Source organism: Eleutherodactylus coqui, chromosome 11 (assembly GCF_035609145.1).
Source record: "Eleutherodactylus coqui strain aEleCoq1 chromosome 11, aEleCoq1.hap1, whole genome shotgun sequence".
Taxonomy (NCBI): Eukaryota; Metazoa; Chordata; class Amphibia; order Anura; family Eleutherodactylidae; genus Eleutherodactylus; species Eleutherodactylus coqui.
The window spans coordinates 72,963,944-72,979,896 of NC_089847.1; the positions used below are offsets into that span (position 1 = coordinate 72,963,944).

At 47.3% G+C, this 15,953-nt stretch overlaps 1 protein-coding gene and 1 long non-coding RNA gene across 2 annotated transcripts in view; one reads left to right on the forward strand and one right to left on the reverse strand.

Moving 5' to 3' along the window:
- Positions 1-5,285: 5,285 nt before the first annotated feature.
- Positions 5,286-15,953, reverse strand: part of LOC136581924 (uncharacterized) — a 37,331-nt gene continuing 26,663 nt past the window's right edge. The window contains exons 3-4 of the long non-coding RNA XR_010787105.1: positions 7,837-8,241; positions 5,286-5,362 (exon numbers count right to left, since the gene is read on the reverse strand). This is a non-coding gene — a long non-coding RNA (uncharacterized lncRNA). The remainder of the gene's footprint in view (positions 5,363-7,836; positions 8,242-15,953) is intronic.
- The window catches only part of PYGM (glycogen phosphorylase, muscle associated), a 106,545-nt gene continuing 99,630 nt past the window's right edge, over positions 9,039-15,953 (forward strand). Inside the window, exon 1 of the mRNA XM_066582599.1 lies at positions 9,039-9,405. Coding sequence (XP_066438696.1) covers positions 9,163-9,405 — 243 coding nt within the window. The 5' untranslated portion in view covers positions 9,039-9,162. The remainder of the gene's footprint in view (positions 9,406-15,953) is intronic.

Sequence of the window (15,953 nt, forward strand, 5' to 3'; positions counted from 1 at the left end):
GCGCCTTCTGCCACTACCGCTGTCGGATGGGAATTTTACCATCAGCTTGTCCGCCAGGGTCCTGTGGTATAGCAACACTCTCGAACCCCTTTCCTCTTCGGGAATGAGAGTGGGAAGGTTCTCCTTATAGCGTGGGTCGAGCAGTGTGTACACCCAGTAATCCGTAGTGGCCAGAATGCGTTGAATGCGAGGGTCACGAGAAAGGCATCCTAACATGAAGTCAGCCATGTGTGCCAGGGTACCTGTACGCAACACATGGCTGTCCGCACTAGGAAGATCACTTTCAGGATCCTCCTCCTCCTCCTCCTCCTCAGGCCATACACGCTGAAATGATGACAGGCAAGCAGCATGGGTACGGTCAGCAGTGGGCCAAGCTGTCTCTTCCCCCTCCTCCTCATCCTCCTCATGCTCCTCCTCCTCCTCCTGAACGCGCTGAGATATAGACAGGAGGGTGCTCTGACTATCCAGCGACATACTGTCTTCCCCCGGCTCGGTTTCCGAGCGCAAAGCGGCTGCTTTTATGGTTTGCAGGGAAGTTCTCAAGATGCATAGCAGAGGAATGGTGACGCTAATGATTGCAGCATCGCCGCCCACCACCTGGGTAGACTGCTCAAAGTTTCAAAGGACCTGGCAGATGTCTGCCAACCAGGCCCACTCTTCTGAAAAGAATTGAGGAGGCTGACTCCCACTGCGCCGCCCATGTTGGAGTTGGTATTCCACTATAGCTCTACGCTGCTCATAGAGCCTAGCCAACATGTGGAGTGTAGAGTTCCACCGTGTGGGCACGTCGCACAGCAGTCGGTGCACTGGCAGATTAAACCGATGTTGCAGGGTGCGCAGGGTAGCAGCGTCCGTGTGGGACTTGCGGAAATGTGCGCAGAGCCGGCGCACCTTTACGAGCAGGTCTGACAAGCGTGGGTAGCTTTTCAGAAAGCGCTGAACCACCAAATTAAAGACGTGCGCCAGGCATGGCACGTGCGTGAGGCTGCCGAGCTGCAGAGCCGCCACCAGGTTACGGCCGTTGTCATACACGACCATGCCCGGTTGGAGGCTCAGCGGCGCAAGCCAACGGTCGGTCTGCTCTGTCAGACCCTGCAGCAGTTCGTGGGCCGTGTGCCTCCTATCTCCTAAGCTGAGTAGTTTCAGCACGGCCTGCTGACGCTTGCCCACCGCTGTGCTGCCACGCCGCGCGACACCGACTGCTGGCGACGTCCTGCTGCTGCTGACACATCTAGATTGCGAGACAGAGGTTGAGGAGGAGGAGGAGGAGGGTGCTTTAGTGGAAGAAGCATACACCGCCGAACATACCACCACCGAGCTGGGGCCCGCAATTCTGGGGGTGGGTAGGACGTGAGCGGTCCCAGGCTCTGACTCTGTCCCAGCCTCCACTAAGTTCACCCAATGTGCCGTCAGGGAGATGTAGTGGCCCTGCCCGCCTGTGCTTGTCCACGTGTCCGTAGTTAAGTGGACCTTGCCACTAACCGCATTGGTGAGGGCGCGTACAATGTTGCGGGAGACGTGGTCGTGCAGGGCTGGGACGGCACATGGGGAAAAGTAGTGGCGACTGGGAACTGAGTAGTGCGGGGCCGCCGCCGCCATCATAGCTTTGAAGGACTCCGTTTCCACAACCCTATACGGCAGCATCTCAAGGCTGATAAATTTGGCTATGTGGACGGTTAACGATTGAGCGTGCAGGTGCGTGGCGGCGTACTTGCGCTTGCGCTCCAACAGTTGCGCTAGCGACGGCTGGACGGTGCGGTGCGAGACATTGCTGGATTGGGCCGAGGACAGCGGAGGTGAGGGTGTTGGTGCAGGCCATGAGACGGTCGTGCCTGTGTCCTGAGAGGGGGGTTGTATCTCAGTGGCAGGTTGGGGCACAGGGGGAGAGGCAGCGGTGCAAACCGGAGGCGGTGAACGGCCTTCGTCCCACCTTGTGGGGTGCTTGGCCATCATATGTCTGCGCATGCTGGTGGTGGTCAGGCTGTTGGTGGTGGCTCCCCGGCTGATCTTGGCGCGACAAAGGTTGCACACCACTGTTCGTCGGTCGTCAGGCGTCTCTGTGAAAAACTGCCAGACCTTAGAGCACCTCGGCCTCTGCAGGGTGGCATGGCGCGAGGGGGCGCTTTGGGAAACACTTGGTGGATTATTCGGTCTGGCCCTGCCTCTACCCCTGGCCACCGCACTGCCTCTTGCAACCTGCCCTGCTGCTGCCCGTGCCTCCCCCTCTGAAGACCTGCCCTGTGTAGGCGTTGCACACCAGGTGGGGTCAGTCACCTCATCGTCCTGCTGCTCTTCCTCCGAATCCTCTGTGCGCTGCTCCCTTGGACTTACTGCCCTTACTAGTACCTCACTGCAAGACAACTGTGTCTCATCGTCATCGTCCTCCTCACCCACTGAAAGGTCTTGAGACAGTTGCCGGAAGTCCCCAGCCTCATCCCCCGGACCCCGGGAACTTTCCAATGGTTGGGCATCAGTGACGATAAACTCCTCTGGTGGTAGAGGAACCACTGCTGCCCAATCTGAGCAGGGGCCCGAGAAAAGTTCCTGGGAGTGTTCCCGCTCCTGAGCATGTGTCATTGTAGTGGAGTGAGGAGGCTGGGAGGAAGGAGGAGCAGCAGACAGAGGATTCGGATTTGCAGCAGTGGACGGCGCAGAACTCTGGGTGGATGATAGCTTGCTCGAAGCACTTTCTGCCATCCAGGACAGGACCTGCTCACACTGCTCATTTTCTAATAAAGGTCTCCCGCGTGGACCCATTAATTGGGCGATGAATGTGGGGACGCCAGAAACGTGCCTCTCTCCTAATCGCGCAGCAGTCGGCTGCGACACACCTGGATCAGGAGCTCGGCCTGTGCCCACACCCTCACTTGGCCCTCCGCGTCCTCGGCCGCGTCCACGTCCTCTAGGCCTACCCCTACCCCTCAGCATGCTGTATTACCAGTGATTTGATTTCCCAGGCAGGAAATAAATTGGCGCAAGCCTGCAGGCCAAATATAATTTTTTCGCTTTTTTGCAAAGGGAAGGCCGCACTGCGGATATTCAATGAACAATACGTTTAATAACTGTGGTGTGGCCCTGAAAAAGTGTCACACAACTTTAGTGTAGTAGAGTTATTAACTCTGGCAGAGCAGGTATTTGCCAGTCTGGAAAGACAATGGCGCAAGTCTGCAGTAAACCGTAGCTGGTTGCGTTTGATTTTTGTACGTTCTCCACGCAGCACACACGTACACGGAGACCTTAGGACTGACACAGGCAGGCCAAATATAATTTTTTCGCTTTTTTGCAAAGGGAAGGCCCCACTGCGGATATTCAATGAACAATACGTTTAATAACTGTGGTGTGGCCCTGAAAAAGTGTCACACAACTTTAGTGTAGCAGAGTTATTAACTCTGGCAGAGCAGGTATTTGCCAGTCAGGAAAGACAATGGCGCAAGCCTGCAGTAAACCGTAGCTGGTTGCGTTTGATTTTTGTACGTTCTCCACGCAGCACACACGTACACGGAGACCTTAGGACTGACACAGGCAGGCCAAATATAATTTTTTCGCTTTTTTGCAAAGGGAAGGCCCCACTGCGGATATTCAATGAACAATACGTTTAATAACTGTGGTGTGGCCCTGAAAAAGTGTCACACAACTTTAGTGTAGCAGAGTTATTAACTCTGGCAGAGCAGGTATTTGCCAGTCAGGAAAGACAATGGCGCAAGCCTGCAGTAAACCGTAGCTGGTTGCGTTTGATTTTTGTACGTTCTCCACGCAGCACACACGTACACGGAGACCTTAGGACTGACACAGGCAGGCCAAATATAATTTTTTCGCTTTTTTGCAAAGGGAAGGCCCCTCTGCGGATATTCAATGAACAATACGTTTAATAACTGTGGTGTGGCCCTGAAAAAGTGTCACACAACTTTAGTGTAGCAGAGTTATTAACTCTGGCAGAGCAGGTATTTGCCAGTCAGAAAAGACAATGGCGCAAGCCTGCAGTAAACCGTAGCTGGTTGCGTTTGATTTTTGTACGTTCTCCACGCAGCACACACGTACACGGAGACCTTAGGACTGACACAGGCAGGCCAAATATAATTTCTTTTCCTTTTTTGCAAAGGGAAGGCCCCACTGCGGATATTCAATGAACAATAACTGTGTTGTGGCCCTGCCTACACAATTCTGTCCCTGTAGTATCAATGGAGGGTGCAATGCTCTGCACAGACGATTTTTTGAAAAAACAAAATATGCAAGACTGCTAACAGCAGCCAGCACAGTACTGCACACGGTTAAATTTGGCCCTAGAAAGGACCGTTGAGGTTCTTGAAGGCTACACTCACTCCTAACACTCTCCCTGCCTAAGCACCACTTCTGTCCCTAATACCGGGTGCAATGCTCTGCACTGCCGATTTTGAGAAAAAAAATAAAAAATTTTCCACTGCTAACAGCAGCCTGCACACACGTAGATGTGGCCCTAAGAAGGACCGTTGGGGTTCTTGAAGCCTACACTCACTACAAACACTCTCCCTACAGCAACTCCAATAGAACAGCACTTTCCCTCACTAACTCACACGGCATCTGAGCCGAGCCGCGGGAGGGGCCGACTTTTATACTCGGGTGACATCTGATCGCCCCAGCCACTCACAGCAGGGGGGTGGTATAGGGCTTGAACGTCACAGGGGGAAGTTGTAATGCCTTCCCTGTCTTTCAATTGGCCAGAAAAGCGCGCTAACGTCTCAGAGAGGAAACTGAAAGTAACCAGAACACCGCGTGGTACTCGTTACGAGTAACGAGCATCCCGAACACCCTAATATTTGCACGAATATCAAGCTCGGACGAGTACGTTCGCTCATCTCTAGTAATGAAACATAAGACAAATTTTCCATGTACTTCCTGCATCAAAGTCTCAGATTTTTTTAGACCTCTGCTTATGGTCAGTGAATGGCAACTTTCATTGCTAACTTCAAGAGCATGCACCTGTTTGGAAAGATTATGACTAGGAGAGAATTTCACCCTATGAAAGTAACGACGAAAGCCCCCATTCATTGACAAGCAGAGAACTTAAAAAACTGTTAGGAACTGATCCACACAGCATATTAGATAAGCCATAAAACTACATATGCTGAAACCTAAATATCTCTTTAATGTTGAAAATCCAAAAGAGGCTAATTTTCTCCAAAAAGGCGAGGTCACGAAAAAAGGAGCATAAAGTACAATAAGAAGGTAAAAGACCAAGAATAATATCATATAGTATTTTTTCTATTTAATAAACAGAACAGTATTCCATCTGACATAGTGGGAACAAGAGGTGACTTTAACCTTTGCTCTGTTAGACCCAGTTCTGCCCTAAGACAACAATGCAGATTCAGGATTCCGATGCTCGCTATAAAAAATCAACACAAACAAAAAATAATTAGTTCAAAGGAAAAAAGCAGCAAACTAGATGAACCTCTAGTCCAGTGGTTCCCAAAGTGGTCTATATGGCCCCCCAGGAATCAATTTTGACTTGCTGGGGGTCCATGACAGCAAGAAACGTTTTTCGGGGTGCATGAAATGTAAATGGGGTCCATGTGAGCAGACTCTATTTAGGCAGGTCATCACCAACATTTAGGCTCTCTGTAAGGCCACCTGCAGACGGGCGGAAATTCTGCGGCGGGATTTCCGCCGCTGGAAGCCTGCATAGGATTGCGTTAGCAAATGCAATTCTATGCAGACGGCTGCGGTTTGGCCACGCGAAATCTCGCGCGGAAAACAAACCGCGGCATGTGCGCACAGAAACGTCACTCACTCGCCGCCGGCTCCGGTCTGCGCATGTGCCGGCTGCCCGGCAGCCGGCACATGAAAGATCCGGAGTTGCGGGGCGTGGGTGAGTACGCGCTGCTCTCTGCAGGTGCTCGGGTCGGGTCCCGCGGTGAGAATTCTCGCTGCCGGATTCGACCCGGCCGTCTGCAGGCGGCCTTAATGACATAATTCACCTTACTCAGATTGTATACATAATGCTTATAATATACATAGAAATTGCTTACTGTTTTAATATTCCATAACATTGTTTATGTAGAGTTCGTGCAAAACTTCTTGGTCTCTGGCGATAGACAAAACAGACCTGAGCAGCAGCTAATTGACCTATAAAGTTTCTACTGCGCATTGTTTTCTCATGATCTGCCAGAGCCCAAGAAGTTTTATGTTAGCTATACCCAACTGCTTTGTGGTGTGCTATGTTCATGTGAAAGCTTTTACGTTTTCATACCAGCAGCAATGCATCGTGCGCGCACCTGTGTCTTATCCTGCATTATGGACTATCACAAGAAAGTTTTGATAGCTTTTTTCATCCTCATACCTCATGGAAAGGGGATTTAGCGTGGTCGCCAATCTTTTTATGAAAAATAGAAATTGATTGCAAATCACTGGACGTGGAGATTTGACAGCATTAACAGCATTATTTGTGTATTCATTTTATGTAAGAATTTTGCTAGGTTCTGATTTGTTTCATCCCAAATCCAAATATTTACTTGCATTTTGTGTCTTTTCAATAAAGATCTGAACAAGACCCTACTGGGTCGGATCCTGCTGCGAGAATTCTCGCAGCGGGATGCGAGTCGTGCGCCTGCAGTGACCACTGCGGCTCACCTCCTCCCTGCGTCTCCCCACTCTGCTACGTGCCGGCTGCCGCCCAGCCGGCACATAAGCAATGCAGGGCCGGTGCATCACTAGTGAGAGCCTCTGCAAGGCTCGCACAGAAATAGGACATGACGTGATTTGCTTACCGCGCGAGTTTTCACGCAGTTAAATTCGCAACTGTCTGTATAGGATTGCATTATCTAATGCAATCCTATGGCAGTGTGTACGGGTAGAAATTCTGCGGGAAATCCCACCGTGGATTTTCCGCTCATGTGCATTCACCCTAAAAATTGTACATGTTATTTTTTTTACAATTGTCCACTCTACAAAAAACCTTATCGAAGGGAGCAGCGCTGTGACAGCTGGGAAAAATCCATTTGACTTTAATAAGTTAAGGAAAATTCAATATTAGACTGGCTGTACACGACCGAATTTGCATCGCGGAATCCAGAGCGGGCATCTGCCTCCAGGTTCCACAGCAAATACTGCCCATAACATGCTATTGAAAATGCTTTTTTCTGCACACGAGTGGAAATGAATTGCGATTCTCCACTCACTGAGGAAAAGTTGCAGCATGTTTTATTTTTAAGCGGATTGCACGTTGATGGCTTCCATTGAAGTCAATAGAAGCCATCCGACTCGCGGCCCTTTTGCAATTGACATTGCGGAAAAGTCGCTGATTCCTCGTCATCGCCTAGCGATGACACGGGAAAAGCAAGGGTTTTACAAAAAAACCCCTTTGTACTGTGGATGTCCGACAGCTAGCCGTATGGACCATCCGCAGTACAGAAAAGAAGAACAAATGACAGGTACGCACATTTGCCGACTGGGCACAAGGTCGGAATCTGCTGAGGGCTCCCACATGCAGAATCCGACCCAGTCATGTGCAGTTGGCCATAGGCAAGTAGGGGGTCTACAGAAAACCAAAAAATCAGCAAGTGGTCTATGGGGAAAAAAGTTTGGGAACCTTTGCTCTAGTCTGTTGTTCTGTGACTTTCTACGTTCCATCAAAATGAAAATGTGTTGGATCAAACAAGCAGAATATGCAGAATCCATATATTTTAGGGTCTGGTACCCATTTTGTGGGTCAGCTGAAGTGTCGCTTAGTAATATTTGCATGTGTTATGATGTGTTGCTGCGAAAGCATTGTCATATATTTTCACTTAGGGTTGACAGTCCCTCTTCAGATGATGCAGAAAACATACTGATGGAGTCTAGTTGTTTTGTCCCAGAAGTTACCTCTGACCTTTCGGTAGTGCAGCTTCACCTGTCACTCATAGAATCCCCAATCTCTGACTTCCATCCATGTGGGGTATTTATAGTCTATCACATAGGCCGAAGCAGCTGTCATGTCACGTATACCTACTGCACTCACTAGGCTGCTCTTTGTAAGTTTCATAGAAGTTTGTAAATGTTTCTCATTGCTTATTTCTTTGTCTTCTCCTCTGATTCTCCTGTTTGACTCTCAGCAGATCATTTACTGTAAAATACACAACGGCATGTCACAATGTCTCTCATCTTTCCATCTACCACAACAGCTGTTGTCTCTTCATTGCCTCCCTTACAAGGTGCCACTTCTCTCCTCTCAGTGACCTTTGGCAAACCAAATGTTCTTCATACCAAGTCGGTCACTGTAACCTCTACCTATGAATTACACAAGCATTTAAAGAGTTAAATGAGGATGTAGGATGGAGCACTACAAATGCATCAGAAGGGAAGCAAAAATTGAAACATGCTTTACTGCATTGCAATTAAAGTTATCGATTGGATCTTGTTGATGTTCTAGGTGGATGCTGATGGCAGAAGTACAAACATATTCAATGCTGGGTTAGCTGGTTAGATAAGTAATACTGTACGTCTCTAGTTAATTGTTCTGCTGTTTGGCAGATTGATGGTTAATGTTGTTTCAATAGAAGAACATGATGTAATTATGGTTCAGGTTTCTCATTAAATTAATACTGCGAATAGATTTGTGCATGAAGTCCTGGACTGGTGAGGGTTAAGTGGGTATGTGTTCTGTATCACCCCTGCTCTCTGCCCTGTAATACATATATCCTTTGAGCTGAAGGTCACCACTATATTTAAACACCAGAGGGAGAAACTAAATACGATCTCCTGTATCCAAATTAACCCATGTCTTGCCCACTATTAAAAGACTTCTAGAAAACACTCTCTGATTCTTCTTCTTTGCTATCAGTTTTGTGCCTTGTCTCTGCTGTTCCTCTGCATCTAACACCTGAACCTAGAACCTAAGGCTGTAACCTTCACCTTTACAGGATCATGAAAAGAATGTAAAATGCATTACTGGAAGGAGCACAGTTGGCTAACTTCGCACATATACTCAATCCACTTGCCTCCCACCACGTCTTAACCTTCTTTATATCCTGCCTCCTGCAACCCAGCCCTTTGGCTATTTAGTTTTATAGGAGGGGCTGGGTAAGGGTGTGCTTTTTGGAATAGATGAGTCAGTGAGGCACTCCGAAGTCTTGTCACCTCCACTCTGCTCTGCACCTGCACCATTCCTACTTTCCTCTCCCCTACTTTCTTCCACACTTAACCTTTACCATGTCCAGACCCCTTACCGACCAGGAGAAGAGAAAGCAGATCAGTGTTCGGGGTTTGGCTGGAGCAGAAAATGTTTCTGATCTTAAGAAAAACTTTAACCGTCACTTACACTTCACCCTTGTGAAGGATCGTAATGTGGCCAATGCCCGTGACTACTACTTTGCCCTTGCACACACGGTGCGGGATCATTTGGTGGGTCGGTGGATCAGGACACAACAGCACTACTATGAACATGACCCTAAGGTGAGTTGTAAAACATACAAAAATATCTAACAAGAAGATACAAGATGGCTGAAATTTGGCCCTTGTAAAAACTCTGTGTACATTTATAAAGTACGCTACATCATTCAGTGTCACATAGTTTTACTGAGTTGTATATTCTACCTTCAAATTTAAAAGTGAACGGAGGTATTGATTAGTCTTTTATTTTGTGCTTGTGCTTATTGTTATTACCTTGCAATTGTATCTGCTTGTTGTTGTTATCTTATGATTTTATTTAGTGGGACTAGAAGTAAAAAGTATTGTATAATCCTAAGTATGACAGTGATAGCTTCTCTTATTTCATGTCCACTCCTCCTCCTGTAGGCTTAACCTCATGTAAATTCAAGTCTCTTCAGCTTACCTTTCTGTATCCTTGGTCCATAGAGAAACAATAAACCACTTTTAATGTTGATTAACTTTGTTGAAGGGGTATAGGGAGCACCACAGAGAGAATATTTTCCCTGATGCTGCGCATCACCAGAGCGGATTCTTGGTTTTCACCAGAATAGTTCAGATAATCAAAATACACAGGAGAATTGAGCAATTCCCTAATATCCTGCTCTTAGTATCTCCAAACTTGAAGTATACACTAAGTATATAATTGTCAGTATTGACATTTTTTAAATCATTTAGAATAAGCCACTAATATATGTAGCACAGGTGATTTCAATTTATGTACAGAATGCCACTACTGATGTCATGGTATACCCCTAAATTTTCTACACTTGAGTAACACACTCTTTCTGCAGCTGCTATGTAGGCACAGAACTCCACAGCAACTTATAATATCATTATAATTAAAGAGGTTGTCTAGTTTAGAAAATCCATTTTCAAATATCTTGTTTAGGGCATTCTTGTTCAGGGCCTCCATCAATTATCTTGAGTAAAAAGTGTCTTCAAAGATTATCTCTCTCTCTGGAGGACTCAGCACTTTTGTGCAATACTTGGACAACTTATTGATTACTGTTCCTCCCCTGGTGGCGCTGCAGGAAAAAATAGTACTTGCTGCTAGGCACCCCAGCAGCAGAACACGCCATCAGCTTAACAATCCTTTACCAAAAAACAAGGGTTGTTCAAAAAATCATGAACTGAAAATATTAATAAATAGACTAATAGGGAAAAAAATATATAAATATATATAAATACTTGTGTGTCCTATGAAATTTGGATCCATGTCATTATTTAGATCAATGCATGTGTTTTCTCTTGCTGTTATTCCAATGTCATGCATATCAGTCCCTGTATCCCGTTCTAATGTCCCTATATCACATTCTAATGTCCCTATAGTATCTTAAACTCACATGCTAGGGCCAGTTTTCCTATCTGCATCTTTTTTTGGAGTGTGGGAGGAAACCAGAGTAGCCATAGGAAACCACACAAACACGGAGTGAACAAACTCTTTGCCACTGTGTTGCCCTGTCATTCCAAACCCAATACTAAGGGGTTGTCCTACCATGAAATGTAACATTTCACTGTTAAACAACACCAAACAGTTTTTTGATTGGAATAACTCAAAGTGGTTCTCCCACAAAAATAATTTATAACCTTTCCACGGGATAGATAGGTAAAAAGGATCTGATTAGTGGAGGTTGGACCATTTCCACAAGACTGCCCAGTGTCGGAACCTGGGTGACTATGGCTTACCCGTAAAATTGCCTGAACACCTTGCACTGCAGTACCATCACTACTACTGTAGACTCTATCCTCATCTTTACCGAAACCTACCTCCAACGCCGACCTCTGGTTCATTCTATCCTTACCAGCCCCTCTCTCCTTTATTCACCCATGCACAGCTCATATGCACTATTCACTTTCCTAAGGCGCCGCAATCCCCCTAAAGCTACAGAGAAACATAACAGCCGCCCTCTTAACAACCTGATTACCCTCACTATCCTGCTGCGACTAGCAGTGGGGATATTTCTTCTAATCTTGGGTCACCCTTTAGTGCCCCTGATTATTACCCCCTCCGCCTGCCTCCCTGAGATACCCTTCAAGCCCAACCACTAGTCCATGCATACCCTCCCCTGTCTCCTTTCAATGTGCACTCTGGAATTGCCACTCTGCATGCAACAAACTCCCCACCATCCAAAACTTTTTCACTGCTAAATCCCTAAACCTGCTAGCTCTCACAGAAACATGGATACTGCAGTCTGACACTGCCTTGCCGGCTGCATTGTCTTACAATAGCTTCTATCACTTACCTCCTCCCTTTGTCTCTCACACCTCACAGCCTCTCCCACTCACAGGGATGGCAATACTCTTGATCTGGTCTTCCTCTGTCTCTGCTCTGCTTCCCACTTCTTCTTTTTTTCTCTGTCAAGCTCCCTAGTATCTCCCCAGACCCTCCTACCATATGTATGTACAGGAACTTTCAGACCATTCACACCCAAAACTTTGCTGAGACCCTACAGTCCTCTCTATCCCTTATCTCTCTCCTCTCCTACCCTAACCTGGCTGCTGCACATTACAACACCACTCTCAAATATGCCTTGGATAAAGCAGCACCCCTGTGACCCAAGCCATCTGATGCAGACCGCGGCAACCATGGCCCATGTCTCTGGTGGTGTACTAGGTGTGCTGAATGGCTGTGGAGAAAGTCGCAAAAGTCTACAGACTTTCTCCTCTTCAAATTCAGGTTTGGAACCTACAACCTAGCCCTCCACCATGCCAAACCAGTCAAGTTCATCTCTCTCAGATCCTCACTATCTCACAACCATAAACATCTCTTTGATACTTTTCACTCCCTTCACAGCCCTAAATTGCAGCCCCCAGTGATGGAGCTCAGAGCTGAAGAGATGGCTGCTTACTTCAAAATGAAAATAGATGACATCTAGCAGGAAATAGCCTCCCAATCCCAGACTAGCCCTGACCCTAGTCTTTTCAATACTGAATCTAGCTCCTGCTCAACGACAGAGGAAGAAGTCTCCAGGTTGCTTTCTTCAGCTTGCCCCACCACCTGTACTACCGAACCTCTTCCCTCACACCTCCTCCAGTCACTCTCCCTGGTTGTCATCTCCCACCTCACGACTATATTCAACCTCTCTCTGACCTCTGGCATTCTTCCCTTCTCTTCCAAACATGCCATCATATCCCCTAAAGAAACCGACTCTTGACTTGCCCTATACTGCTAACTACCGAGCCATTTCAAACCTCCCCTTCATCTCCAGAATATTAGAATGCCTGGTTTACTCTCACCTTATAAGCTATCACTCAGAAAACTCTCTTTTTTATCCCCTGCAGTCCAGCTTCTGCCATCTGCACTTGACAGAAACCACCCTGACTAAAATGTCAAATGACTTCCTTATGGCTAAATTGAGGGGTGACTACTCCGTACTGATCCTCCTGGACCTCTCCGTAGCATTTGACACTGTTGCCCACAAACTCCTCGTCAATATGATTTGCTCTATTGGACTAAAGGACACTGCTCTCTCCTGGTTCTCCTCCTACCTATCTGATCACTCATTCAGTGTCTCCTTTGCTGGCTCTGCCTCCCCTCCTATTCCCCTTACTTTTGGGGTCCCCCAGGGCTCGGTCCTTGGCCCCCTTCTCTTTTCCATTTACACAGCCCCTATTGGACAAACCATCAGGAGATTTGGCTTTCAGTACCATCTCTATGCTAACGACACCCAGTTATACACCTCTTCCTGCGACATCACAGCACCATTCCTTCAGAATCCCACCGACTGTTTGTCCGCTGTCTCTAACACTATGTCCTCACTCTACCTAAAACTGAACCTCTTAAAAACTGACCTACTTGTATTTCCGCCCTCTACTAACTGACCTTATCCTGACATCTCCATCTCAATGTGGGGCACCACCATAACTCCCTAACAGCATGCCCGCTGTCTTGGGGTCATATTTGACTCTGATCTTTCCTTTACCCCCTACATCCAATCTCTTGCCTAACCATGTCACTTGCACCTCAAGAACATTGCAAGAATCCGCCCTTTTCTTATCATGGACTCGCTAAAAAGGCTCACTGTTGCCCTCATCCACTCTTGGCTCAATTATTGCAACTGCTGATTGGCCTTCCCCGCACAAGACTTTCCCCTCTCCAATCCATCCGGAATGCGGCAGCCAGGCTCATCTTCCTGTCTAGCTGCTACTCAGATGCCTCTGTCCTGTGCTAGTCACTGCACTGGCTGCCTGTCATATACAGAATTCAATGTAAATTCATTACCTTCATCCGCAAAGCTCTCAACAGCACCGCACCACCCTACATTGCTTCTTTCATCTCAATCCACCACCCAGCCCGGGCCCTCCGCTTTGCTAACTAAATCAGATTAAGTGCCCCTTTAACTCAAATCTCTCATTCCTGTCTCTAAGACTTCTCCAGAGCAGCACCAGTCCTATGGAATGCGCTACCCCAAACTATCCTGGAAACCCTGACTAACACAACTTCAGGCATGCTCTAAAAAGAACCTCTCCAGGGAGGCATACAATATCTCCTAAACCAAACTGTTTACTCCACCTGATAACATGCCCCCTGTTCTACTGACAGCAATTCCTGCTAGCCGTAATCAACCACCCCCTGCAGTCATACCGATTCATTGTCTATGAATATAGCATGCCACAATCTCCACATCGCCACACTGTGCACATCTCTAGCCCCTTTAACTTCTGTATTACCCCTTTATTTGCAGCATGTAAGCTCATTCGTGTAGGACCCCCACTATTATTTCCATCAGTTGATTACTACATGTAACCGTGGTCTTGATTCTGTTCCCCCTGTCTTGTAAGCGCTGTGGAATATGGTGGCGCTATATAAATAAAGATTATTATTATTATAAAATTCATTCTGGGGGCCCACTGCACAGCTAAGGAAGGCAGGGCCCAGAAAGAGAGGATAGTGGCCAGCCTCCTGATGCAGCTAGATATCATTTCAACCAGCCGATGGATATACATAGACAAACTAGCCACTTAATTATATGGACATTTCTTTTGGTTTATTTGCTGCCTCTCTATACGCTGTATATACTTGTGCAGGTGGTCAGGATCTGGAGTGCCCACTCCAGGCTCAGGACCCACCTGTTCATCTGTGGGCCAGTCCGAGCCTGGGACTGCCCAAGATAGCTGAGTACAAGTGCTCTGCTACCTCCAGCAGTTCCATAGAAATGAATAGAGTGGTGGTGCATACAAGAGCACACCTGCAATCATTCATTTTGTGTCACTTAGTGCCCCTTTATCAGAGATAATGAATGGTTTACCAACAGCACTCTTCAAAAACCAGTCCAGATGGGACTAATGACACGCAAGAGCTACTCAGGAACATGAATCTTGTGTCCCACAAGCAATCCACGAAAGAAGATATTGTGGCAGAATATAAGGGTGACAAAGGCCACACTGGCTGAAACGTAGCTGTGTTATCTTCTGTTATGGGAGAATAAATGGAGTTATAGAGCCTTATTTACCCTTATATTTTGCCACAGTATCTTCTTTCTTAGTACCCCTTTCCTGTGATCGTGATGGTCCCAGCCATCAGACTCTACCAATCTTGGTGTTTATCACTTATCCTGTGGATAGGTGATAAGTATTTTTTGGTGGGATAACCCCTTTTAATGTTTCTACCCGCACGCGGATCCGCGCCCCATAGGGATGCATTAGACACCCGCAAGGTAGTTAAATACCTGCGGATGTCATTTTTCCCGTCAGGCGCGGATCCGCGGGAAAAAAAATGGACATGCTCCATTTTAGTGCGGGTCTGCCGCTGGGACGGATCCCGCAGGCTTCTATTGAAGCGTATGGAAGCTGTCCGGATCCGCGGGAGACCCTTACCAGAATTAAACTCACCTGCTCCGGGCGATGCGGTTCTTCCCTTCTTCGCGGCCAGATCTTCTTTCTTCGGCCCGGCAGATGTGCTCAGCGCATGCGCACGGCACGCTGCCGGTGTGCCGAGCACATACGCCGGGCCGAGGAAAGAAGATCCGGCCGCGAAGAATGGGAGACACGCATCGCCCGAAGCAGGTGAGTTTATTCTTATTTTTAGGCATCATGTCCGCGGGGCAGGAGGGACCCGCTCCGGATTCTACATATAAAATCCGCGGCGGGCCTGATTTTTCCTGTGGACATGAGGCCTTTAGAGAAGACAGCTAGTCTACGATTTTAGTATGTGATGAAGTTCAGAAAATGTCATCTTACTAATCAGTCCAGTATTTCCTATAAGGAAATGTATTAGACGCTGGGTCACCTAATCATGTTGTTAGACATTTTAAAGAAAAACCCGCATAGCACGCAACTAACACGAGCGCTCCAATCATAGTTAATCACAGAGACCTCAGATCCCCAGATTTGCTGTGACTGAATTAAGTGAATCTTACAAGAGGTCTTAGAAGGCTGAATATACCAAGCAAGTCTTAAGTCTTAAAATCACTTGTCAGGGTAATTCATCCTTTTCACACTACGGTTTGATCAGAGCTTTGTGTGTGATGACAAACTGGGAACTGGGATTAGGCAATGACTGCATAAGCCGGGCGAAGGTTTATCTGAACAAAACAATTTATGCTGTCTGTCGATGCTACGTTCACAGACAT